Source organism: Leptomonas pyrrhocoris, assembly GCF_001293395.1.
Source record: "Leptomonas pyrrhocoris isolate H10 chromosome Unknown, whole genome shotgun sequence".
NCBI lineage: Eukaryota > Euglenozoa > Kinetoplastea > Trypanosomatida > Trypanosomatidae > Leptomonas > Leptomonas pyrrhocoris.
In genome coordinates, this window is record NW_015438357.1 from 734,181 (window position 1) to 759,901 (window position 25,721).

The following is a 25,721-nucleotide window of genomic DNA, read 5'->3' on the forward strand; positions in this document are numbered from 1 at the left end:
TGAACATCATGCAATTTATGTATTCATTATTGCCTGTCTACGTACAGTAACTAATATATATTTTTTGTACACAATAATAGGCCTTTTTTTTGCGTGTAGATAGCGTTCCACTTTGACAATATCCTGACAGAGATATCATATCAGAAAAAAGTTTGGATACGTCTTTACAGCGTAACTGTTTTCTCCTTCTATCACACTGTGCCTTCTTCTCAATTACGTTATTGATTCATTTCTTTTTTTTTCTTCTAACTATACCTTTCCTGTTAACGGAAAATTTGTCATTGACCGAGAACAGAGATTAAGCTGTGAGTGCGACCGAACTATAATAGCGCCAGTTGACGATCGAACCACCTACAAAAGTTAATTTTGACTTCCTTTAGGTGAGTTTTCTTTCTCCTTCTGCCTCATTGTAGTCCCATCGATCTGCGCTTTTTCTTTTATCTCACTGTTTCTTTTTCTTCTTTCTTCTATCTCCTTCCTTTCAAATCTGTGCACGTGCGTGTGTGACTTCCTTTGTGTCGACAGCAAGAAAGCGAACATAAAAATTCCTTTCTTTTTTTTTCAAAGGAACAAATACAATAGTATCCACTAGCACTATCTTTCTTCTTTTTCTCTTTTCTCTTTTTCTCCTTTCCTCTTTTCTCTTTTTTTTTTCTTCTGCCCATCATTGAGAGCCGAATCACATAACAATCAAGCTCTTATACTCTTTTTTTTTCTTTAACTGTTATCTATTTCTCTTTCCAGTGTTTTCCCATTTTCATTTCTACTAGCAGTAAATTTGCCGAAAAAGTTTTTTTCCCCTTTTTTGAAACCTAAGCACCGCTAAGAGCGTGAAAAGTAGAGGTTTTTGTGCATGCCTTCTCTTTCTGATCCTCCTCTTCTCACTTTTCGTAGACTGCAATTTCCTCCAAAAGCAAATACTGAAAACCATATCATCATACAATCAAAGAAAGCACCATTGTCATTTACCTCTCGAATTGCACCAGCTTCGTATATCTTTGAGCACTTCTGTCAAATCTTCTTATCGAACTGTTACACTTTACTGTTGTTTAGTTAACTGACCAAATCACCAGTAAAGCGATTTTCTCTTCTCTTTTTAGAACGTTTGTGCAATACAGCTTTTCCGCCAACCATGTCTTCTTACCACACATCCAGGTGGTTGCGCAGCAGGCTGGCTGCCGTTCTAGTTTGCGTTGTGCTGCTTGCCCTTGCTGGTGGCGGCGCCCGATCAGCCCCTACTGCGCAAAGCGAGCGCGGCTGCTCTGCTACCATTCCGTTTTACACTGCATCGCAGCAGGAAAACACCCGCAAATTCCTCGATGCCTTTAAAGAGTCAATTCCTGCTCTCAAGCGTCTGTGGACGTGTGACAACTTCTGCGACCGCGCCTACGTCACGTGCTCTTGGAACGGAGTTGAGGTCAACATTGAAGACATCATCGTCGACGGTAGTCTTCCAGAAGTTCCAACAAGTGCTGCTGGCTCTGAAGTCGTTGTCACCGCCATCAAAGTTCACGGTAACGGATCAAACCTGGCCGGTACCTTGCCGTCTACGTGGGGCATCCTGGAGAACCTCATGGAGCTTCAACTCGCGGGAACTGGTTTGTCCGGAACACTCCCGGAGTCATGGGGTGAAGCAGATACCGCAAACCCAGAGAACCCCTTCATTTCGATCCAACGCAACGCCGCGCCGCTGCTCCCCGCTAAGAAAAAAGTACGCAACCTGTCCTACAACAACCTCACCGGTCCCCTGCCCGTAGCTTGGGCGCAGCACAACATCTTTGATATTTTGCTGCTCAACAACAATCACTTCAGCGGTCCCTTACCCACCGAGTGGGCAGGTTTAACCCGGCTGGAAGGGCTCAATCTCTCTACGAATGATCTCAGCGGCTCTCTCCCCGCGAGCTGGTCTGCCTTGACCACCATGCAGCAGCTTTCCATCAGTAACAATGAAATTGGCGGAACGCTCCCACCGGAGTGGTCAGCCATGAACAAGATGCTCACACTCGAACTGAACAGTAACAAGATCATCGGAACTATTCCTCCGTCATGGGCTACGTCAATGACCAAAGTAGACGTCATCACCGTCGAGGACAACAACCTTTGCGGATGCGTTCCGGAACCTTGGAAGAACAGCACGTCCACTTCCGTCAACGCTGATCCGCCCCTTTGGACTCCCGATTGCGCCACAGCAAACCCCTGTGAAGGCAGCAGTTCTAGCAGCAGCTCCGCCCCGTCGTCCTCGTCTTCGTCGTCCTCGGCGGCCTTCAGCTCGGGCAGCAGTTCTGATGCGTGTCACGATCGTGTTCCATACTACTCTGACTCGGAAACAGAAAACACGCGCAAATTTTTGAACGCATTTGCTCAGAACTTTGCTTATCTCACGCCGATTTGGGTTTGCCCGAATTTTTGCGTATGGGAAGGGGTGTCGTGTACACCAAATGGTATCGAGATGGATCTGAGTGGGATGGGGGTGGAGGGCTCCCTGCCTCCCCTGCCTGCAGACTGCCTCGCGTCAGAGGTTGTCATCAAAGGTATCAACATTGGCGATCCTGGCAACAAGGTGTCAATCGACGGTGGACTTCCGGAGAATTGGGGTGATCTTTCTCAGCTGTCCACTTTGGACCTGTCGTACAGCGGCGTCTCTGGTACTCTTCCCTCTTCTTGGAGCTCGATGAATCTGGATACGCTCAATCTGGGACACAACAACCTAAGCGGTCCGCTTCCGGTGGAGTGGAGCGAGATGAGCACGCTGAACGAGTTGTACCTGAACAACAACCAGCTGACCGGTTCGATTCCCTCGGGCTATTTTTTTATGGTAAATCTCTCCATCTTGGATGTGTCGAACAACCAGCTGACTGGATCGCTGCCCTCCATCAAGGGTGGGAGCCGAAAGTTCCGTATCTTTGGCGGCGATTTGCAACGCTCGGTGGCAAAGTAGATACATGACGTAAGGAGGCGTCAAGTTTATACGTGGACCCTAAAACGTTCTTTTTCTTCTGTCTTTCATGCATAGAACGTTGCGCACCCTCATGCTACTCAACAGCTGTTTTACAAGTGTGTACCAGCAACTGCCTTTTTGGGGGTACATGGTGGTGCAAAGGTCTACGCGAGCGAGTGGGTTTACGGCGTATTGGCGCCGCTGCAGAGTTGGAAGGCCGCGTTGCTGTTAAGCTGCCGTCACTGATCGCCTCCTTTTTCTCTTTTCTTCATTGTTTTGTCCATCCTTTGTTCGCTTCATGCCGCATCACCACTTTGTTTTGCCTTTTCTCTGGTCGTTCTACGGTTTGGGGTTTTCGGAAAAGAAACGAGATGTTCTGGTTTCTTCCTGCTGACTTTTTCCGTTTCGCACACATTCTCGTTTTTCATTTTCGTTGGATGTCGCTTCTCACGGCTCCGATGCAGTGTTTTCTGTTGCGCGAATCGCGCATGCCGATTCTTCAACGCTGCGCAACCACGGCTTGTGGACGGCTGTGGCGCTTTTTTCTGAGAAACGGCGTTACAAGATTCGTGAAGTATTCTGACAACGTGAGAAACGCAAGCAGCGGTGACTCAACGTGATATCATCGAAGTAGTTTGAGGATAGAAGAACGCTGGAGGCACGCGATCATCTTAAGGAGCCGCTGAGAACACACCGATTCCTGGGTAGAAAAAAAGAAGAATATGCGGCCTTTCTGAAGTGGGATATGCTGAAGCAGCAAGAAAAAAAAAATGTGTGGGCGTACACCATCGCTCACGTGATGCAACTGACCTTTGGGTTTTTGTACTGCACCGTGATGTAAAGGCGATGAACATCTGCACGTCCTTTTTTTCTGTAGAGATTGTTTTGTTCTTTTGCTTCCACTTTTTCTTTGCTATGAAGTGCACGATCGCACATGCAAAATGTAGTTCCCAAACGTGTTTTGGGCGTCAGCTTGCTGACATTGCTTTCCGTTCCAGTGCTAATTTTGTGTTCGCGTTTCTAGCATTTGCTTCTCCAATACTCAAGCTTAATGGTACTCAGCATAGTTTTTTTTTTGCTTGTTTGTTTTCGGTAAGGGAGGAGGTACGTCCCGCTATTTTTCCTTTTCATTGTCGTGTGTGGCTTCCCAGAAGCCGGGAGAAAAATATATTTTAATGTCTCATCGCCGCCCAAAGCTCCATTTGCGGAGCTTTCGGGCACGGTGGTTCACCACGACTGGTACAAAAAAAAATATTCAAACAAGTCAGTGCGCGACCTACACTGCAAGATGACTGGGTGACCTTTCTTTATCATGTAAAGAAAAGATCCGTCTGTTTCTCAACCATTCTCGGAGAGCTCCTAACATCTGAGAAAGGCCAAGTAGGAATGCGTTTAGGCCCCGAGTGGCTGAACGGCTGCAATGCACTGATGTTCACCGATGGCACGTTGCTTTGTCTTTTTTGGCGGAAAAAGAAAAACACCATGGGAAAGGGTCTTACAAGCTGCCAACGAAGTGTCTACTCTTCCTGTGATTTAAGTTTGTCCATCATACACCGCCTTCCTCTCCTCTCCTCAACTCTTTCTTCTTTTTTTTTTTGGCTGCCACGACATCGAGCAAGTAGCAAAAAGAAATTGAGATGGCTGCCAACGCTTTGCGTCGTAAATGCCACTACCGTCCTGCAGCGAGAACTCTGAGAAGTTCAGGAACGTGAATTGAGGCGTGCTTGGACTTGCGACAGATATTTACTCCCACACTGTCTTCAATGAATGCTGATGAGTATTCTGCTTCTCCTCTGTAACGCTTCGCGGTTCAGAAGCGCCCCGTCCTGCTCTAGCAATTGAAGCTCGAGCTGCACCTCATCCTTACCCGGTGTGAGTAGCAGAGCATCGTTGACGAGAACTCATCCGGACTCGTCGTCGAGTTCTTCTAACGGTTCGCCGTCGCGGGTTTCATCGAGTCTCTCTTGTGGCGTGAATCCTATTGAGTCGTTCTCGTCTTCTTCGGTCCAACCGAATCCGGTTGAGCCGTCGTCGTCCACTACTAGCGGGCTCTTCTACATGTTGTTGGCCGCCATGCGAAGCAAAAAAAGGAAAGAGAGGTTCAAAGCGAAGTTTCATAGGAGCCTTTCCTATTTGATGTCGCAGTCTGTCTGCGAAACAATGGTACTGAAGATGAACAGCAACAGCTGTTTTGAGTATCTGCTTGTGAGTGCGTTGTTGTTTGTTAAATAGTTTCGTCTTCTTCATTGTATTTCTCACCTCTTCTCATTCCCTCTCTAAATTCAATTTATCTGTTGTTTTCTTTTGAACTTTGATTTTCCTGCAGCGTAACACATGAAGAGATGTGGCTAACCACAAAGCAAACCTCTTTTCAAGTCTACAGATTTGTCATTCATTCGCTGCAATTAACAACATATTCAGTGGTGTGCTGTTAAAGACGCTCTGCGTTTGTTGTTGTTGTTGTTCTTCGTTTTTGGAAAAAGCGTGTGCCTTTTTTAATGGTCTAGATCTGCCAACGAAGCTTAGTTCTCGCTGTGGAGAAGGTGAGGCGTCTCTCGGACACTATTCATGCAGCTGAGATCGACATCTGTAAGCCTTGTTGTAGTAGCGCGGTACTATTCTGCGACATGCATTCCTGTTGCTTGTGCTGTGACATAAAAACCAAAAGAGGAGATCAATGATTTTTTGTCTTTCTAGTTTGCTGTGGCGTGGTCTTTACGTGACGCCAACAGATGACACCGGCGTTGTGCCTTCGGAGAAACGCATATGTTGCCTGATTGGACGGGAAAAAACAGAGTTTGTATTTAATCGAAGATTTTGCGCACGATGCAGTGTTGCGTTCACGCACATGTGTGTTCTGGGCTTTTTTGTTTCCTCATTTGAAAATTGCGTGTACCGTCTTCCTAGGTATTGCACGAGGCTCTCTGTGTTTGCTTGTTTGTTTCGATACATTTTTGTCTTTGAGCGTATTCGCTTTCGTTTTTTTCTTCTTCCAACTTTTTTTTTGTCATCATCATGCGTTGTTTTTGTTAGTGTTGTTTTCGACTCAAACAATGCCAGTTCAGCCTGAACAGCGCGTCAGCCTTGTTTAAAGTGACCAACAATATACTTCAAAAGTGTGGCATTCCGCCAACGCTTGCCCACCGTAGCAGCACGATTCTACGTTGGAGTGGCGACGCGGAACACGCCCGGCTATTAACATACAGTAAGCTCATCTCTGTTGCACTGCGGCTGCCAGATATCTAAACGTCTTATGACTTGCACGGCCATCGCGATAAAAGGGTTAGATGTACTGTTAAGATCATCTACTTTATTCAGCACAACGCTACATAAGTACGCAGGCTATTAAGTGACTGTTTGTTCACCCTTTTGTCTAAAAATAGAATCCTTAACGCGATGACCAGTTTCCTTTGTATCCTGCTTCTTTTTCTTTTTTTTCTTTTCGTATCTGAAACGGGTTTTATATGATGTCTTGGTGTCTTAGATCAGTCGCTGTTTTACCGGATCATTGGCTATTTTGTCCGTGTAGCGTGCTGTGTCGGTAAATCATCGTGCCCTTTGGCCGCAACGAGATTTGAGAAGCAAAAGCACTTCGAACATGCGGTGGATAAGACTAGAAACTGGCTCACGAAACTATCATGCTTCTCACAACAGAAACAAGCTCGTTCGCTCTTAGAGTTACAAAGGCATGCGAACGGTTTGGTACCCATTTCAGAGTGAAAGGCTTAACGGCTTTCGCATGTCCTCAGTTTGAGGAGACGGGTATTTTCCCGTCTATCTTGCCTTTTCTTCTTGTTTTACATATTAAAACTGTGTTTGTAACACGCCTTCCGCTGCTAAAATCACTTCTTTGCCGTAACATCAACAAGCGGCACAACGAAGATGAGTTGAATGCGGTTAAAAAACTCTAATTCATATGTTTTCTGATCGATCTCCAAAAAGAAAAGTAAAATTGGTGAAGACTGATTGTCCTTCTCCTTTGTTCTCTCTTTGTTCGATGTCTTGACAGATTTGTTGAATGAGGCGAGCGGGGGGGGGTCACCTCTTTGGAGAGCTTAGGTAAAGCACCCACGGCCTCAGGATCCGCCTCTGCTTTTGAGTAGCTCTTGAAGAAAAAAGAAACAGGTTGGGGTTTTCTCTGAAAAATACATGCCGCCATAACGATTTAAGGTGTTCATGTGCTCTATCGTTTTTCTGCTGCTCTTTTTTTTCCTCTTCACTCGCCTCTTTGCCGCATATGAACGCAAACAAACCATTTGACTACTTGATGAGACCGTGGCGCTTGCGATGCGCTCACATTTGCTGTACGCATACGAACGTACAAACGCAAAACCGCCCAACTACCTGCTCAACGACACACACACACACACACACACCAATAAAAACAACAACCTTTTGTAGCCCAAGGAAAAACTAATTAACAAGAAGGAGAAAGTGAAAACAATTTGAGGAAAGATCGCGCGACTCTTTTTTCCACGTTTTCTCTCTTTTTTTTCCTTCTCTTGACGTTTCGCCTCGCTTTTTCTTCCTCATATCATAAGGTCATACTCGTCTGGAAGCGGGAGCTCACTGGTGTTATTGCTCCCCCAAAAAACAACAGCAAACCTACATTGTTCGTTAATCAGGCCTTTCTTCTAACTTTTATTCCCCTCTTTTCTTACCTTTTTATATATATATTGTTTCTCATTAATGCAAAGCTCTCTTACCATTTCCTTTTTTTTGGCCCATTGATATATTATTGTCGAAGAACTTCATCTTTTTCTTCCTCCATTAGACAGAAAGGAAGGTCGTCTTTTTCAATTATTCTGCTTTTTCTGCTTAAGCTTCTTTTGTATTTACTTGAGTTACCGTTTTTCTTTTACGCATTTGACAATTTGTCGAAGTACAAACTGCGCTAAAATATATAATCACCTTGCTTCTGGTGCACTTTCAAAGATCCACTTTCTCGTGTTAATCTTAACAGGCACCATTTAATAACGAAGTGCTGGTTAAATTCAGAGAGACAGTCCTCATCAGTTGAAACGGCCGTAGTAGGTGATCATCTGTAAAGCTGTAGTGTAATACGAGACGACAATTGCAGCAGCCAAAGGTACTGCATTTTCACTACATTTAAAGTCTAGGCTCACATAGAAAGAATACTTTTTTTTCTAGCTGTTCATTGTTCATCCACAAGAAGGACACTCCTTCTCATTTTCATTTTCCCTTCTCATTTTTTCCTAAACATCCTGTCCCCTAGCTGCTGTTTGGAGCTAACACCCTGTCGTTGACGCAAGGAACGTAGAGAGCAGACGCAAGAAGCTGCAAAGGAATCATTGAGGTGTGAAAGTACAGTCTCTCCTTTTCCACGTTCGGCAGTTCAAAATGTCTGCCGTGTCGACCTATGCACGCCGGGGACACGTTGCGTCTCTAGGTGTCGCATTCGTCATACTTGGCTTCGCTTTTCTCACAGGAGAAGCCTGCTTTGCCAAGGCGGTCGCAGGTGCAGGTCTTTCCGATGCCAGCGCCTTGTCTAGTGCCTCTGCGAAGACACTTTTTTGCAACAGTCACAGCACCATTCCATACTACACCGCGACCCAGCAGTCCAACACACTCGCATTTCTCGAGGCATTAAAGGAGGCGCTGCCTCCGCTGACGTCGAGGTGGCAGTGCGGCAACTTCTGTGCGTGGGATGGCGTCCACTGCAACGAGGATGGAGTGGAGATTGTTTTAGACTCCTCCACACTGTACGGCAGCCTTCCCCAGATCCCGCCGAACGTTGACAGCGATGAAGTTGTGCTTACGAGTCTGGAACTGTACGGAGAGAGTCAGACTTTGAGCGGCCCGATGCCGTGGAGCTGGATGGTCATTCCGAGTCTGGTCTCCCTAAAGCTCCGCGGCGTCGGCCTCTCGGGGACCTCGCCGTCAGTTTTACCGTACACAGAAAGGACAGCCCAGATGCGACCCGTTGGTCGTGCTCTTGGCGCCCCGACGTCGTTCCTAAGCACAACATCCAAACCGCCGAGGTCCTCAAAGCTGGTAGTAGTTGATCTCTCCAACAACAACATCCACGGACCATTACCAGACCTATACAGCATCGTGTTTCCTCTCGCATATGCGTTTTACTTGCAAAATAACAGCTTCACAGGCACGCTGCCGCTGAGTTGGAATAAACTGACGCATCTTGGCATCCTCCGCCTCAACCACAACTTCATCACAGGTACAATACCGGCAGGGTGGGCTAGTATGAAAAACATTAGCGTGATGGATTTAGAGCACAACGACCTATGCGGCTGCGTACCACAAGAAATACAAGCACTCGAGCATGACACCAGTAGATTCAAGCTACTACAACTGACAACAGACACCTTCATGCGAACACACCAATGCAACACAACGCACGCTTGCATTCCCATCAGCTCGAGCAGCAGCTCCGCCCCGTCGTCCTCGTCGTCGTCAGCATCGAAGTCGAAACCGAGTGCCTCATCTTCCGCGGCTCATAGTAACTCAACCTCGAGTTCTTCTAGCGTTTCATCGTCGAAGGCCGCCTCGAGGTCTTCTAGTCGCCCGAGTCCTATTGAGCCGTCCTCCTCCTCCGAGAATCCACACCCGGTGGAACCCTCGTCGTCATCTGCCACCAGCAAATTCATTCACACGCTGTCGGCGATGTGTCCCAATATCATTGAGTTCGACACGGACACTGTTGAAGCGAACAAGGACAGTATTTGCTGCCTTGACTGGAAGGGCTCAAGTTATGTCGCCGCCTGTGGTGACGCGATAGGTGGCTATTCTAACTCGACTGTTACATGCAGTGGTTCGCTGGGTTCTCGCGGTGCATTCTCGTGCTGCACGAATGTGTATCCCGATGGCACTGCTCAGTATGTCGGTCTGCGTTGTCAGAATCTAGACGGCAACAGCGCGGCCGCACCCAGCAAGCTGTGGGATCTTAGCAGAAATGCCGGTAGTATTGTTGTCGTTGTAGTGACCGCCATCATTGTGTCCTTGTGCTAATAACTGACCGTGTTCGCTCTCGGTCGTGTCATGGACGCCACACGTATTACAAGTGTCGTTGACACTAGTATAATGAGCTGAAGCAGTGAGGCGATGATGATAAGGCGACGAAGCAAAAAACGTTGGTCCTGCGATTATAGGCGTTGTAGCTGTTGCTGTTGTTTTCTGCAACTTAGCACGTGCACATCCGTGCCGCTGCTCGTGTGAGGAAGCATTGACTCTACTACGAGATGCTCTTGGTTGTTTGTTTCCCTACCCTTGATAACAGTACAAAGGGACAAACTCTTATTTCCTCTGCCTTCTTGCTTTAACGACTCTGCTGCGGTGAAGAATCGAGTGTGAGAAGGAAAGCAGGACGACGACAGACGCGGCATGAAACTTTGTTTCACAGAGAGTTTTTTTTTTCGCCGCGTACGTGTGGTGATCTGACGGCAAAGTTGTTTCCTACCATCATTGGAGAGACGCCTTTTCCTCTCTTTTTTTCTCTCCCTTTCCCCTTTCTTTCTTTGTTTCACTAGCGGTTCGTAGGAGTCATTGAGGAAAGTGTCTTTTTGGGGGGTCATTGTGGGCACCGGATAAAGTGTGCATGATTGCTTTTCTTTCTGTTATTATTTAGTATTTTCTCCTGTTAATGGCAAAGCTCATTGCTCTCTTTTGTGAAGTCAATCAGTGTGAAGGCAAGAAAAGCGGAATCCTCACTGACTTTCTCTTTTCTTCTTATCGATCTCTCCTTGTTTCGGCCACACGCGCTGTGCATCAACGTTGGAGGAGGTGTTGTTTGCTTTCATGCATGCACAGGTAGACTGTTGAAAGCGGGAGTTCTCACAACATGCTTGAAAGACAAACTTCGCGCACACCTTTCTCTGCCGGTTGAGCTTACCGTAGACGCTCACATTTCCGTATTGCGTCGAAATGTCTTTTTTTTCCCTCACCTTTTACAACAAATCAGATTCTCAATTGTTGCTCATACTTCCGCTGAGAGAGTTCTTGCTCCGTTTATTTCGTCTTTCTGTTTCTGTACGATTTGCTCCCTTTTTACCCTGCTTTAAAGATCATTGAAGCCTTTCCACATTTTTTATTTGCTTTTCATCTTTCTGTTGTTGGTTTGGCAGGTTTTCTGAGAGCTTGCGCCAGGAAAAAATCGCCGGGAGATGAGTCGAAAGCTTCATGTTGTACTACTTTCCCTTTCTCCTTCTCTCCTCTCCAGTCGACCTCTCTCCAGGAAAGGCTGTTTTCTTTTTTCCAACCGTCCCGCCCCTTTTCCAACCCCACGAGGTGGAAATGCAGACGATCTGAGTCTGCAAGAAACTCCCTTTCGTAAAGTTCTCATTGGTTCAAAAATAAATATAAAAAGAAAATAACGCCGTCTACCCTTTAAGGAAAATGAAAACGATACAGGGATGTAACGACACTGTTTTACACTTTATTGATCTTTCTCCTTTCTCCTTTCTCCTTCCTTCCTTCCTGGTCTGAGAGTAGTCGACTAGATTTTTTCTTTTTACCTAGATTTAATAACCACTCTTTTTAAGTTTTCTTGCAAATAACTCCCCTCTCCCTTTTCGCGCCGTTCTTTTTTTTTCCGGCTTTACGATTCTTTCTTACACTATGAGCGTTCGAAAAGGCAGCAGAAGGAAAATGTATGTGCCGGAGTGGGTGCATCGATGGCCTTTTTTCCTTTCTTAGGTATGAAGCGCGCTGTCGACAATCACTTTGCAATGCAAAACTCCGTTGTTCGTGTCAGTTCCGTTCAACGGAAAGACGGCAGAGGCGTATACCTAGAGAATTCACCCTGCTGCAGAAGAAATGAAAAGGACATTCTGAACGAAAGGCACTTAACATCATTTCGCAAGCTTGTCTGTGCAAATAAGGTTCTTTATATATTTCATTCTCGCGTCAAAGGCCAAATTCAGTGACTTTTTCTTTTGCTGTTCTTCTTTTTCTCTTGGGTTTTTCTTCTAACGCCTCAAATTACGGTGTTGTGTGATGTCTTCTTTCACAAAAACAGAAAGCTCTAGTTACCCCTCTTCTCCATCTTCCCCCTAAGAGGACGTATCCCTTTACCAGTACAAGTGTGGCCTTCCGCAGTAAAGTGATGACGACGTCCTTTCTTCTAGGAAAGTTCGTGTTTTGGCACTCAAAGCTACCGAGGTGATAATGGCACGACGGTGTGTGTGTGTGTGTGCTTCTTGGTTTGATGCACTTCAAGCATGACTTTTATTTGAGGGTGTGAAAAAATATATCAACAACGCGTTAGGGTTTCTCTCTCTTTTCTTCTGTGACCAGCTGGATGTTTCAACTTTAGCACAAAAAGTGTTAAATTGCGGATTCATTGATACGAAAAGTGTCGAGGAGTAAGAAAAACAAGACTTTGACTAGATATATATCTATATATACGTACATATTTTTACTCTCAACAGCAATGGGAAAAAGAAGTTCTCCCTTTTCACTGTGCGTTGGAGCTTCGACCAACAGCGCTAACGGTGTTGATTGACATTGTTTTTGTTTATGTTCCTGTTTTTTAATGTTTTCTTCCTTTCTTAAAGCTTTGTAGTAAATTCAAACAACACCAATATGATTTAAAATGAACTACTGCGAGGAGAAAGGGATGCGAGTGTTGGTACATACGCCCCCTCTCTTTTCGCAGGACAGCGATGTGTTACTACAACTGCGCTTCCAGTGTCTGCGGCCTCGTTGCCTTTGGCCATTGCTTCGATTCTCTTCCTCGGCTCCTCAAGAGTGGGAAAAGGGACAGTGTATCAACTTAATGAAGGTCCTGCAAACTTTTCCAACGTCTCACTGACAAGTCGGTGAGCTTAGCCGCTCGCTCCTCGGCCGTTTGCATCTACTTTCATCTACTTTCATCTTTTTTTTTCTGGCTTCCTCTTTCATTATCATTTAATCATCTTTTTATTATGTGCAACAAATGTAAGCACGGGTGAGAAACGGGCTGCTGTCTACGGCAACCGGTGCTGGCTCCTTTCTTTCCGTCTTTCGCACAACTCACAGCAATCTACGTTGCATTTTACCGTCGTTGGGAGTTCATTCGGTGCGCGCAGGCCTCCTGAAGAACACCCTAAGGCGCGCAAAGAGAGGAAGAGCGACACGCAAGGATTGCTCATCATGGATGATGCACAGCAAAAACAGAAGGGCACTTTTGAGATAAGGTCGTCAGCCGATTGCCCTCCCGAAGGTCACAAGGCTACCAGCGGGCCCAGTGCGCAAGACGCACCCCTGCGTCGACTGCAGAGAGAGAACCACATTCTTCGCGTTCAACTGCTAAAACTGCGCGAGCAGCAACGCAGTCTTCTCCGCCAAGTCGCGACTGTCGGTTTGTTCTGCAGCAGCGACGACACGCAGCCATCGACGGCTGAGAACGCCGAGGCACCGCAGCACGCCTCGACCGCCGCGATCGCAGATGCTGATATAGAGGGGCCGGCTTCCCGTTCTGGCGGTTTCAACAGTGATGATGAGGCCACTGCCGTTCGGGCACGCACGCTGCAGCGGCAGGAGGAGCGGAAGCAGCGCGCTACCTCCGCACGAGCACTGCTGCCGAGTATGGACCAGCTGCTCAACGACGTCACCGACGCACAACTGCAGCAACAACGAGTACAAGGTAGCGTAGCGGCCTCACGGGAAGAAGAAATGCCCCTGAGTGCCCCCGTCGCCCTGGCAAAGCCACTCCCCGCAGCACCATTCAGCGTTCTGAAGGTGTCCGCTGCGAAGGTGACGAATACCCCATCTGCGGTGCCCCCCGTCCCTTTTGGAGACGACAAGTCCACCGTTGAAGACGACTCGTCTGCGCAAGCAATGTTGCAGCGCTTTCAAGATCGCAAAGCGCAGCGGCGGCTCCGACTTAAACAGACGCTTGGTCGCAGCTACGAAAGCGGCGCCGCAGAGGATTCCGTATCAGACACAACGCCTTTTGGTAGCGTTCCCCGACATGCAACCGGTGTTCATGAGGACGGACTGCCATCGAACACAAACAACAGTAGCCGCAGCAGCAGCGTCATTGCGAACAATGGGGGTCTTGAGAGCGAAGCGCTGCCGGGGGATACAGCCAACACAGGGGGGGCTGGGGCAGCCATCAGTCATCGTGCGGTGCGCGCGGGGGAATTGGCCGGGAGCACCAGTTCTCCCTCGGCTGGTCCGACCCAGAATCCTAACCAAATCGGGCGCGTCGTAAGTGATGCGGTGAGGAATAACAGCTGGTATCTCTGTAAAGTTCTGGAGGCTGCCCTACTCGACACCATTCAGTCACGACACGTAAGTGATGATAGCGCCACCCACGCGCAGACACCTTCCTGTTTCTCCCCGGTGACGCCGTCCGCTTCCCTGTCGAGGCCAAGCTCGGCGCAAGACAGAAGAGAGGAGGAGCGAGGGAGCAGCGGGACGCCGACGCCGCAGACATTGCGCAGCCCTCAGCTCGCCGGCGTGACGCCCACATCGGCTGTGGCGCCACAGTTCCTCTACCAGGAAGGCGTCAGCGACACGGCGCTGCGGCGGGCCATCGAGGAGTCACTGGTGCTCTCCTATCGGTGCATGCACGACGCACCGCAGCGCCTCACCTCCCATCAGGCAGCCGAGGAAACTGTGCCGCCCTTCAATTCAGAGAACAAGGATAGCGAACTGCGGCGGTGCTTCGCCGGTCACGCCAGCCGAGGCTCGATCGAGCGCGGCGGTGGCTCCGAAGCCTACGGCGTCGCCGAGAACGGCGGCGACGACGACAGCGACTGCAGTGATCCCTCCGCCATCGGCACAGACGACGAAACCCTCGACCCTTTTGCACGCCTGCTGCTTGCTCGCATCTCCGCGGAGTTGCCCCCCAGCAGTGCAAAAAGAGAGAAGAAGCGTAATGATAATAAGGGCAGCAGCAAGCAGCGTGACGATTTTCTGCAAGGACCACCCTACAGCTCCGCAGAGTCTGGGCAATCTTTTGGCGCGACGGCGCGCAAAGGGGCACCGCCGTCAAGCCCGTCGTCCTCGAAGCCAAGTAGAGCCTTTGTGATGGCGGCCGCGGGCGGGGATGGAAAGGTGCACATCCCGAAAAAGCACTTCAGTCGTCTCGACGAGGTGCAGGTGGAGATGCACGCGCCAGTCATATTCAATCAAATACGCGACTTTCTCCGCCTCGACGTCGACCGCTTTCGCCGTGCCTTCTTATACACCGGCCTGCGTGGCGAAACGATCATTGACGGCGTAAACAACAGTTCTACCGCAGACGAGCCACGACATTGTCTCACATCGCAGCAGCAGCAGCGACGCGTGCGTGCCGGCGCTGCAGCCGGAGCGGAGGAGGCGACGGCGTGGCGTATCAGCGTTTCACCAGGCAAAAGTGGCACCACTCTGCTCTACTTTGGCGACTACGTGATGAAGACGGTTCGCCCGAATGAAATGGAATTCTTCACGCGCAAATTTCTCCCTGCCTACGTGCGCTACTGTGAGCGCAACCCGCATACGCTGCTTCCGCGCTTCTACGCGTCAATCACGGTCCGGTGGTGGAAAGCCGGCGTGGTCCAGCATTTCGTGTTGATGCACAACGTCTTGGCAACTCCGTACTACATCCATCGCATTTACGACGTGAAGGGAAGTACAGTGAACCGAACAGCATTGCAGCCGGGAAAGCCACCACCGCGCACCGCCTTCGGTGCTCTTCTGCTGAAAGATAACGATCTCCCGCCTCAGCTGATTATCTGCGGCGCCTACCAGCGAGCCATTCTGCTAGCGCAGTTCCGCTCAGACGTGGGCTTTCTGCGTCAACTGAGTGTCGTGGACTACAGCTGCATGATTGGCGTGCGCAGTCGGCTTTTTTCAAGGGAGGACGGTCCGTCCAAGACGATCGTTTTGCAGCGTCACCAGCACCACGACAACGATGAGCCGTACGTCGATCCTCTCGGCGGCGGTGATGTTCCGCGGCCGCTGGGGAACCACCGGCACACGAACAGCGAGATCACCAACGTGACCAGCGCAGCTGCAGATGCCGGGGCACAGACTGTCAGCGTCGCCGGCGCCGGCCAGCTCGCGCCGTTATCGGATGGTCGACCGGCGTCAGAAGACGACGTCTACGTCTGCATCCACGGCTGCGACGGCGGACTCCTGTCGCTGCCTATCTATGCCCCCGGTGACGATACCACGGCCCGTGAGGACGTGTATTATCTCGGCATCATCGACGTGCTCCAAACCTACAACTCCGCCAAGAAGCTTGAAAGCTTCGCAAAAGGCTTTGTAAACGATCGACGAGCCATCAGCGTGATACCGCCAGAGGGCTACTCCGAGCGCCTTTACAAGGTGCTAGAACGTATTACGGTGTAAGCTTGAAGGAAGAAAGGGAGAAGCTGGAAAAGTACACGGAAAGGAAAGATGAATTCTGCTTCTGTATACGTGTGTGTGCGCATGCTCGATAGAAACCTCACATATTACGCGTGTTACGACGAAAACGATTCAAGTGTGGAGCGCACGCACTCTCAACGAGTGGGAGGGCAGAATTGCACGTTGTTCATGTCCGCCACTCGAACAGAGAGCGTCGTCAAAGCTAAAAAGTTTGTTGCGTTGCTTCTTGGAGAGCATTAAACTGCTCTTCTTGCCCACGCTTTTATATAGGCATTTCCTCAGTGCTGTTCACGACTCTGTATCAAAAAAGAAATCTTTCTGCTGTTCGGATGGTTGTTTCTGCCTTGCTCAACACTGACACGGAAACTGCGCGTAACCTAAATTTGAACTCATACACTCAAAGAAAAGTATGTGGTTAGAAGGATTTTTTCTCCTCTTCACTTCGTTTCGTCTGCGCTCCTTCGCAAGGAAACAACGACAGTAAAAAAAAAAATGGAAACCTGTTGGCGGTGCGTTTGTGTACTGCCACGAACTCAAGGTTTGTATCACCCTCTCAGTTTTTTTTTTTCTAAAGCTCGCGCTTTTGTTGTTTCTCTTTTTGCTTTCTTCTTTTTTAAAAGAGGTGTGTCATGTCATTGGCTTCGTTTCAAACCTCTCTTGAGAGCGGCTCTTCCTTTCACAGTCAAGTCCTCCAACGGAAATGCAAAAGAGAGTAGGGGGATGTCTGTCTCCGTCTGTTCCTCTCTGCGTTTTTAATATGCTCCTCTCTGTGCTTCGTCCTTCACTAAAACTTGACCGTTTTGTGTGTTTCCCCGCCATCTTCCGGCTCCACAACTTGCTATAATTGTTGTTGCGAAGAAACAAGCTTTAAAAAAACAAAAAAGAAATACGCGTCCAACTCAGTGAATGTCTCTCCCCGCGCGCACACCACAATTAGAAGTGGGCCCGTCACCTTGGAAGCTAGAGGACGCCCCTACCTATCGTGACGAGTGGAGTCGACAGCACCCCGCGCTCTCCCTCCTCTACCACCATGACGTCATTACTCACCTTGTGTGGTGCGCTGTTGCGTGCCGCTATTTGACCGGCGGAGAAGATGGGGAAGTCAAAATCTGGAAATCAGAACCGTCGCACTCGCGGTCGGCCGCTGCGCTTTTCAAAAAGCCGTCCGTGAGCGGTGCCGCGCGGCCGTGGCTGCTGCCGGAGCGTCACATCCTGACACTGAACGGCCCTGTAACGGGGTTGTGTGTGACAGACAAAGATGCAGGAAACTCCGAGGTGGCTGTGGTTGCCTCCACCGACGGCACACTGACGTTGTGCCGCACCAACACCGGCGAGATCGTGCGCACGCTTCGCGGAGCGCGAGGAGAGTCAGTGGAGTCGTATCAGGTGCCCGCCGTACATGCACGAAACGCGAGCTTGCTGGAGGCTGAAGCGGAGGAGCTGGTGGGCGACCGAGCATCATGCCGCCCCCTTGAGCAGCCGCGCTGTTACCCCGCAGATGCGATGAGTCGCCGCATTGCCCCCATGTCCGACTTGGCCATCGTGCGGCGTCCCATCTACGCCATCCATGCCTACCGCGACGAGGTTCGCGACGTGTTTACTGGGCCGTCAAACGGCTTCTTTCACGGCCTGAACGCTGTAGCACCGACGTATGCGCATCTGACCCCGCACGAGGAGACGGTGGCGGACGTGCTCGCGGCGTTTGGGACGCTCGCGACGACGGGACCGGACAGAGCGGCGGCCTCGACCGCGGTGTCACCGCGGCAGTGGTTTGCGTCTTCCGTGGCGCTCGTCGTCGCACCGGACACGCGTCGGGGCCCCAGTTCCTCTACCACTGGTGAAGCTGCGCCGCAGTCCGCGCAGGACGTGTACCTCCTCCTCGGTTTCCCCGAAGGTCTCCTGCAGGTGTATGTGTTGCCGCGGCGGTGGTTTCAGTTGCACCTGCACTGTGAAACGCGCCTCGAGCCGCCGAGTCTTCGCGTTCCTATTGTGTCCGCAAAGGCGCACACTGCCGCGGTCGTGCGAATCGAAGTGCTGCCCGTCAAGGATCTCGTCGTGTCCGTGAGTGAGGACGGCACGACTCAGCTGCGGCGCCTGACAGCTCTCCAGGCACCACTGCGCCAGCTCGGCACCTGCGTGGTACCTGCGCCCCATGCACTTGCCTCCTCTCCTGTTTTTTCCTCTCTGTCGCCCGCACAGCACCCCGGTAATGTCGGCGTCAACCAAGGGCATAGCCGCCGTATCACGTGCTGCTGCATGGACGCCGCCCACCAGCTGCTCATCACCGGCAGCGCCGATCACACGCTGTGCTGGTGGAGTCTGATGGCGGGCAGTCCATCTACCCCCGTGCGCGTCCTCTCCTTGCGTGACACCTCTTGCAACGTGGTCGACGCGGCCGTGGCGGCAGCGGGGGTTGGACCGCCCAACGTGCACGGGGGCTTTCCCCTCGACGTGAGCTTCTTCCACCGTCGGTGCTGCCGCCGCGGCGGTGTGGGTGCGGACGAGGGCGGGACCGGTGAGGGAACCTCCAGCGACGCAGACAAAGACATGCTCCTACTCGTGCTGGACTCGGAGCAGTTCGTGCGCGTCTTCGACGCCCTCAACGCCAAGCTTCTTCTCATACAAGCAGAGACGTCTCCTTGCGGTGATGCCCGGATGCGGCGCAACGTGCGGCTTCTCCGCTACGACAACGTCAATGGAGCCGATCGGTTGATTCTGGGCGGTCTCTCTCTACTGCCATGGTATCTCTCAACGATATCCGAGTCGAACGCCGTGGATGGACACTTGGAACCGATTATATTTGCGATGTGGTCTGCGGCGCTCAAGTGCGTCATCTCCGCGGACGCACATCATGTTTTGCTGTGGCGCCTCGGCAGCATTTCTGACTGTGACGCACAAAACAACACCGCGGCATCTGCGGCGACGACGCCGCAGAAGGAAGACAGACAAGCATCAGTACATGTGCTGCGGGTGTGGAGAATCCCGCCCGGCATTCGCTCCATCACTCTCTGCGACGGCGACCGGACGGACAAAGCCGGCGCTAGGCTCCCGTCGTTGCTCATCGCATTAAAGGAGCAGCCGCTGCTGGTGCAGTACGATTGCTTGGCTGAGAACCCTTTCCTGGCCTCAGCGTCCGCAGCGGCCGTAGAGAGTGGGCAGCTGCGAGAGCCTTTGCCGCTGCGCCAGCTTGTGCTGCGAATGAAAAGTGATGACATCGATGGCACCCGACGTAACGTCACAGATCTCGCGGCGGTTTCTACCGCTGCGAGGCACAATGCCGCGCACGTCGAGAGCACCACATCTGCGCCCACGGCGTACGTCTGCGCAGTGTGTCCGCGTGGGAAAGTACACGGTGCGCACGACAACGATCGCGGACAAGGGAGTGTGCTGATGTACACGTTAGGTGACATCGGCGTCGACGTGGCGTCCGCAGATGGCGGTGCTGGCGACCAGCTCTTTCCTTCGCGAGAAGTACGTCTTTTGCAGAGAAAAGGTCGGCCCGGTGAAGCGTCCACACACGAGATGGCCGACGAAGTGGTGAGTGTGTTAGCCGTGCCAAAAAACCGATTGCTCGTCTTAGGTGGTCGCCGGGTGCTCTACGTGACCTCCTTGCTCAGCTCGACCTCATCGACCACGCCGTGCTCCCTTCTTTCCCCAGCCCCGGTGGGTACGCGGCGCCCGCCCAAAAGCAGCGCGGCCCCTTCTTGCGCCACGCGCTGCGCCACGGCTGTGTTTCCGGGGCCACTGACATACCGCGACGACGGTGAAGGCAACGCCGTGCAGGGCAAAGGTAACGCTGTGGGTGGCGACGCCGCCGCAACGGTCGATCTCACCGTCGACGTGGCATCCCCGACGGCATCGCTCGAAGGCTATCTCTCGCGTCTCGTCCACATCGCATGTGCCGCGGAAGAGCAAGAAGGGGAACAAATGGAGCCGCCTCCGTGTTTAATTCTCTCTGGAAGCAACGTGGGCGTGGTGCAGTTGTGGGACGTGCAAGATCGAACGGAGCTGTGGCGCTTCCACGTGTCGCTCTCGCAGGAGCCGATCACCGCCCTCGCCGCGCAGCGCTGCGCCGCCGGCGCCGCTCGCTGGCTCGTCGCGGTGGGTGACCAAACCGGTGTGGTGACGGTACTGGACTTGACTGGAGTGATAGCTTCCGCGCAGGGGCGTGCTGTCGTCTCTGTTTCTGCTGCTGCGGCGCCATCGTCTGTACCTTCGCTGGATGTAGTGGAAGGTGCTTTCATGGTTGACCGGTGGCAGGCGCACACGGAGACGGTATCGGGCGTCTGCTTCGGCGAAGCGGAGCCGCACACGGGCGAGGACCAGCTCCTCTTCACCACGGGAGAGGATAAGTCGGTTGTGGTGTGGACGTTACCCATGTTGCCGTCGAGCATGTTTGGCTGTGTGCAGACGGGCAAAAGACTGTTCGACCAACGTACAAGCTACTCAATAAACCCGAGTCTTACTGGACTTCCGAGGGCTACGCGGGGCGCTTATGCGAAGTTGCAACAATGCTACGTGCGTCGCGGTCTCTTCGACCGGTATCCTGAGCTGGTGTCCGCATTCACGTCGCTCTACATGCAGCCTGCTGCCACCGATGGCCGTGTAGCAGGCGAGAATGAAAAGGAAGAGGCCCTACTCGACCACGCGTGGAATATTCTCGTCGCCGACGCCCATTCCGTGTTGTCGGCAACGGGCAGCACGTCACGGCTGGCCGAGACGACGGTGGAGAAGTGGTGCGTTTCTCTCCTTGCTGCGCCGCCACCTGCAGCGCCGTATCACTCGACGGATCACTGTAGCATCAGCAGCAGCCTTGTCAGCGACTCCTTGCCGACAGCCTCGCTGGTCTTTGCCTTCGCGGACCGCTGCTGTGGTGTTGATCCGCGATTGAAGGGACTTTCGCAGCGACTAGCTGCGCAGGTCAGCCGTGCGAGGCCGTTTTCCATGGTGCGCGAGTCTCTGCGCGGCGCCGTGCGTGCAGTGGTGCAGGGCTCCACCGCCCACCGCGTTCAGCACTTGTCGCCTTCAACACCACCCCCGTTAACTGTTGAGAAATCCGTCTCCAAGGGCGACGTTAACACTGCCGCTGCTTCCGCCGTCACCCGGCCAGCAGTGGAGCTCTTCTCCGCTGTCGCCACCATCACCACGCTAGCACGCATGCCTGCACTAGCAAACTCCACAGCACTTCCGTGGACAGGCGCGCTCACATCGATCTCCCCCCCTGTACCCGGCCCATTCTCCGTGGGTGAGAATGCCTTCACGCCTGGGTTAAATGACGTGCCCCCCATCCTGCCGCAGCCGCAGCGAAGCCCACCCGCACCGACCACGCGCCGTGTGCTGTTTGACGAGAAAGGCCACCAGAAGAGATCCACGAAGGAAGTATCTGCCGCAGACAGAACCAAAAGCGTATCCGCGCCGAGTCAGGGGTACCGCGTGATGTTCGGCAATTCCGCCCCACTCGTTCGCAGTAAACCCGTTAGCGCACATAGCTCCTTTACTAATGTAAAACATGATGACGAGGAGAGCCCGCTCGCTTGTCCGGCTGTCACACAGCACCCCGCGCGCGGCCACCGGGACAGCAGCAGCAGCAGTGCGGCCCGCGAAACTATCGTGACAGCACCAAGGTTTTCTCTCTCGGAGGGCCCCACCGGCGCGTCGAGCGGCAGGGGCAGCGGCGGCAATGCAGCGGCCCTCTCGGAGGCCAAGTGGGCCGGGAAGGCGAACCGCAAGCTGACCCGTGAGTCGATCAGCCGTGGTGTCGTGGTGGCGAAGGACAACAGCGACGCTATCCTCGACGAGGAGGACGACTCGCCATACCCGGCAGCTGGTGAGCGTCGCACCACGGAGAGCATCCAAAAGAAAAGTAATTGTACCCAACCGAAGTCTTTCAAAAGCACGAATGTCCCCCAGCCGGCGCACCCCATTGTGGCGGACGCCTATCTCACCCCTGCGCTTGCCCGAATCAAAACGAATGCCCCGCAGGCGAGCCGCAACGAACGCAGCAGCAGTCTTTCGTCGTCGCAGCTGTCGTGGTACGCCATGCGGCAGCGCAGGCGCGAGGTCGCGAAGGAAAACGCGCGTCTGTGGAATACACCTCGGGTGATGCGGACGCTTTTGGGGTGGAGCGGCACCGCACCGACGAGTGGCGTAGTGAGCCCGAATTGCGGCAGCGCGGCGCCAAGTTGGTGGAAAGGTCAGAGAGCGCCGTTGCCGCTGGCACTGAGCGACGGCGATGCCACCGCAGTCGCCAAGCGTGCTGAGTTAACAAAGGGACTCGCGCTTCCCTGCATCCTGGCGCCGCACACAACGAACTCGCAATCTCTCCGACGCGACGGTTCGCTCTGGGCGCTGCCGAAGTCAAACGCCCTGCCAGACCTCCTTCGCGTTTCGCCGACGGCTGCTATCGACGCCGCCGTGCACCCTGGTCTGCCCACACGCTCCACGCTGCGAAGTGAGATGGCGGCGATGAAGGCGACAATGCGGCAGTCGGTGCAGCAGCGCGCCACGCAGAGACGCCTGCAACGAGCGACGATAGCAGCAGAAGAAACAGTTGACGACATCCCCCACGCGACTGTAGAGACCGACGTAACAGAGGTGGTTTCAAAGAGCGCGTTAACGGACGGCCTGAGCGACAATGCGGCCGAAAGCAACGACTTAGACGACGACGATCTTGCTGAAGATGCGCGTGAGTCTCCTGTCGCATCCTCGGAAACAACAGCAACGCCTGTGCAGACGAACGAGCTCTCTGTCTCGAAGCACGTCCAGGCGCGTGTGTCTGTCATGGCGAATGGGGCCGTTACTTTTCCTTCGTCGCGGCCCCTACGCGGTGTGGCGAACCACAGCAGAGTTCGGCACGCAAACAGCGGGCCAGACGCTCGGCGGATGGCAACGGTGCCGCTCCCCAATGTCACCACACGTCATGATATTTTCTTGCATCGTGGCGGTGGTGGAAAAATGTGAAAGAGAGAGCGCTATTCCTCTTGCCCCCTTGGAGTATTTCCCCTGATTGTTTTGTTTGTGTGCTTTGGAGGTGCAGCTCTTTGCAGCTTTTATTAATATTATTATTTGCATCTCCCACATGATGTTTTCCTCTCGGTCTTTTTTTTTTTCATTCACCCCTGGAATGATGTAAACCACGCTTATCTCCACCACCTACTTTGCATGCTCTTTATTATCAATATATATTTGCTGTACATGCACCTTTTTTCCCTTTCAATGTTGCGAATTGCTCATAGCGATACGAGTAATACACTATCAAAAAAAGCAAATTATGTCTCCTCTGTAATTCTGCAAGTGTGGCTTTGCTGTTCGCGGCAGCTCACGCCATTTATTCATATATATTTGGGGGTGCTGCTAAAACGTCTGTACCTCCTTGAGTATTTTTGTTTTGTTTCTGACGAACGCAAGCGCGCAACTGGAAGTCCAGTTTTGCTTCTTTCCGATTCGCCCTGTTGTTAACTTCCCCTGCCTAGACCTTTTTTCATTCTCCTCTTTCCTTCCCTTGCCTTTCCTTCACCAATAACTATTTTCCTTTTGCATTCAAACCCCAACGCGCGCCAGCGAAACCCAATTCGGGGCCTTTTTTCAACACCGGGGTTTTTTTTTTTTGCGTGCCACACTTCAGAAGTTTTTCCCTCTCGTCTAGTTTTTTCTTCACCTTTTTTATTGGTGTCGCTTTTACTCCTTTGCGCTGCGTCGCCTCCCTCTGTTTTGTTGTTGTTGTTTGTATCTTTCTCCTTCAAGTCTTCCAAAAGCAAAGAAAAGAATGAACCGTCTTTTTGGAAAGGACAACAAGGCGCCGAAGCCGACACTCGAAGACGCCAGCAACCGCATTTCTGGCCGCTCGGACGTCGTCGACGCACGCGTGGCAAAGATCGACGCGGAGCTGATGAAGGTGAAGGAGCAGATCCAGCGCTCGCGCGGCATGGCGCAGAACCGCTACAAACAACGCGCCGTGCAGCTGCTGCAGCAGAAACGCATGTACCAGAGCCAACAGGATATGATGATGCAGCAGCAGTTCAACGTGGACCAACTGCAGTTTACCACAGAGACAATGAAGGACACGCAGGTGCAGGTGGACGCGATGAAGCAGGCGAGGAAGGAGTTGGGCAAGAACATGAAGAAGTTGAATATCGATAAAGTGGATGCACTGCAGGACGACCTTGCCGACCTGTACATGGACACGCAGGAGATTCAGGAGATTATGGGTCGCGGCTACGACGTGCCGGAGGACATCGACGAGGATGAGATGCTAGGCGAGTTGGATGCCCTCGACTTTGATATGGAGAAGGAGAACGACGCGGATTACCTGTCGGATGCGCTGGCGATGCCGGGTGCGAAGCTGCCCGATCTGCCCGGGGGTAAGGTGGACGCGGGTGGCCAACAGGAGACGAACAACACCACCGACCCGTATAGTTTGGAGGCACAGCTTGGTCTGTAACGAAAATATGAAAGAGAGAGGAAGAAGCGCGTGCACAGTGGCGGGAGGGCTGAAAATGCACAAGACGGTTCAACGGTGAGAAGGAATCAACAACTGCAAATAGGCACCTTTTGTTGTTGATTCCCCGCCGCTACCAAGGTTTTTCTGTCTCTTCTCTTCTTTTCGTTGACACACGAACACACACACACACACACCTGGAGCTGCCGCGACGGGGTTTTTTCCGCTGTTTTTTATTATATTGGTGTCATTTCCAGTTCTCTTTATTCATTTATTGCCGGGTGATACGAAAAATCACTGCCCCAATCTTCATTCTAAGCCCTCTTTTCCAATCAGGGCAAAAATGGCAAGACAACAAAGACGAGGTGCGTTTGTCTGAATGCTTTGCTTATCTGAATCTTTTTTTTTCTTTCATTACGTAACATCACTCTTCTTTTTCCTTTTGAGTCTTTCCGTCTTTTTCTTAGGTGTATTTTTGTTTTTACTCTTGTTTCGTTGCTTGTATTTATCTGAAGTGTTTTGCGGTTGGTGCTCCACGTATTACCTCTCGTTTTGCGCACTGAGCCGGCAAGAGAAGAAGGATGTTTCACAGGCGTTAGTGTCGCGTATACAGGTGAATTTTTCGGGAACGGCAGCCTTTACAGGCAACGTTTTTTGTTTTTGATTCTCTTTTGAGGCAAGAGCGGCGAATTCTTTCCGGAATGTCTGCTCTTCTGCTTTGTTGCTTTCCATTCCTTTTAACTTTATACAGCTACGCGGAAAGACGGGATTACTCTTTATCTTTTTCGCTCTCTTTCCTCTTTGTGAGATGCATCGAAATTTGAGATTGTCTTGTGTTTCCTTGCTTTTGATTAACTCTGTGTTGTTGTTCGTGTTTGCTATTGCTATTATTTTTTAGTTGCGCAGAGCGTTTATTAATGAGCCGCAGGGATAAAGACAACAGCGATTCTTATTTCTAGATGTGATGTCAGTCATCTTGGAGAAGCCTTCGCACCCCTTGTTTTCTTGAGATTGTAACGGGCGTAACGTGTT

At 51.7% G+C, this 25,721-nt stretch overlaps 6 protein-coding genes across 8 annotated transcripts; all 6 read left to right on the top strand.

The window, feature by feature from the left end:
• Positions 1-45: 45 nt before the first annotated feature.
• Positions 46-2,938, top strand: ABB37_00223 (putative proteophosphoglycan ppg3; the record flags this gene model as incomplete). The annotated part of the gene is made up of 1 exon (XM_015796343.1): positions 46-2,938. The coding sequence occupies exon 1, from the start codon at positions 1,133-1,135 to the stop codon at positions 2,936-2,938; it is 1,806 nt and encodes a 601-aa protein (XP_015664351.1). The 5' UTR covers positions 46-1,132.
• Positions 2,939-4,555: 1,617 nt separating this feature from the next.
• ABB37_00224 (hypothetical protein) lies at positions 4,556-6,008 on the top strand (the record flags this gene model as incomplete). Of its 2 annotated transcripts, none has more annotated exons than XM_015796344.1 (1): positions 4,556-6,008. In XM_015796344.1, exon 1 carries the CDS (start codon positions 5,616-5,618, stop codon positions 6,006-6,008), a length of 393 nt encoding a protein of 130 aa, XP_015664352.1. In that variant the 5' UTR covers positions 4,556-5,615. The 2 variants fall into 2 exon arrangements, with proteins under 2 accessions (XP_015664352.1, XP_015664353.1); XM_015796345.1 differs by having other exon boundaries at positions 4,559-6,008.
• Positions 6,009-7,208: 1,200 nt separating this feature from the next.
• ABB37_00225 (proteophosphoglycan ppg4) lies at positions 7,209-9,925 on the top strand (the record flags this gene model as incomplete). Of its 2 annotated transcripts, none has more annotated exons than XM_015796346.1 (1): positions 7,209-9,925. In XM_015796346.1, exon 1 carries the CDS (start codon positions 8,300-8,302, stop codon positions 9,923-9,925), a length of 1,626 nt encoding a protein of 541 aa, XP_015664354.1. In that variant the 5' UTR covers positions 7,209-8,299. The 2 variants fall into 2 exon arrangements, with proteins under 2 accessions (XP_015664354.1, XP_015664355.1); XM_015796347.1 differs by having other exon boundaries at positions 7,338-9,925.
• Positions 9,926-12,853: 2,928 nt separating this feature from the next.
• On the top strand, positions 12,854-16,234 carry ABB37_00226 (putative phosphatidylinositol-4-phosphate 5-kinase; the record flags this gene model as incomplete). Its single annotated transcript, XM_015796348.1, has 1 exon — positions 12,854-16,234. The coding sequence occupies exon 1, from the start codon at positions 13,046-13,048 to the stop codon at positions 16,232-16,234; it is 3,189 nt and encodes a 1,062-aa protein (XP_015664356.1). The 5' UTR covers positions 12,854-13,045.
• Positions 16,235-17,158: 924 nt separating this feature from the next.
• Positions 17,159-23,212, top strand: ABB37_00227 (hypothetical protein; the record flags this gene model as incomplete). The annotated part of the gene is made up of 1 exon (XM_015796349.1): positions 17,159-23,212. One exon carries the CDS (start codon positions 17,159-17,161, stop codon positions 23,210-23,212), a length of 6,054 nt encoding a protein of 2,017 aa, XP_015664357.1.
• Positions 23,213-23,874: 662 nt separating this feature from the next.
• On the top strand, positions 23,875-24,692 carry ABB37_00228 (SNF-7-like protein conserved; the record flags this gene model as incomplete). Its single annotated transcript, XM_015796350.1, has 1 exon — positions 23,875-24,692. Exon 1 carries the CDS (start codon positions 24,018-24,020, stop codon positions 24,690-24,692), a length of 675 nt encoding a protein of 224 aa, XP_015664358.1. The 5' UTR covers positions 23,875-24,017.
• Positions 24,693-25,721: the final 1,029 nt, after the last annotated feature.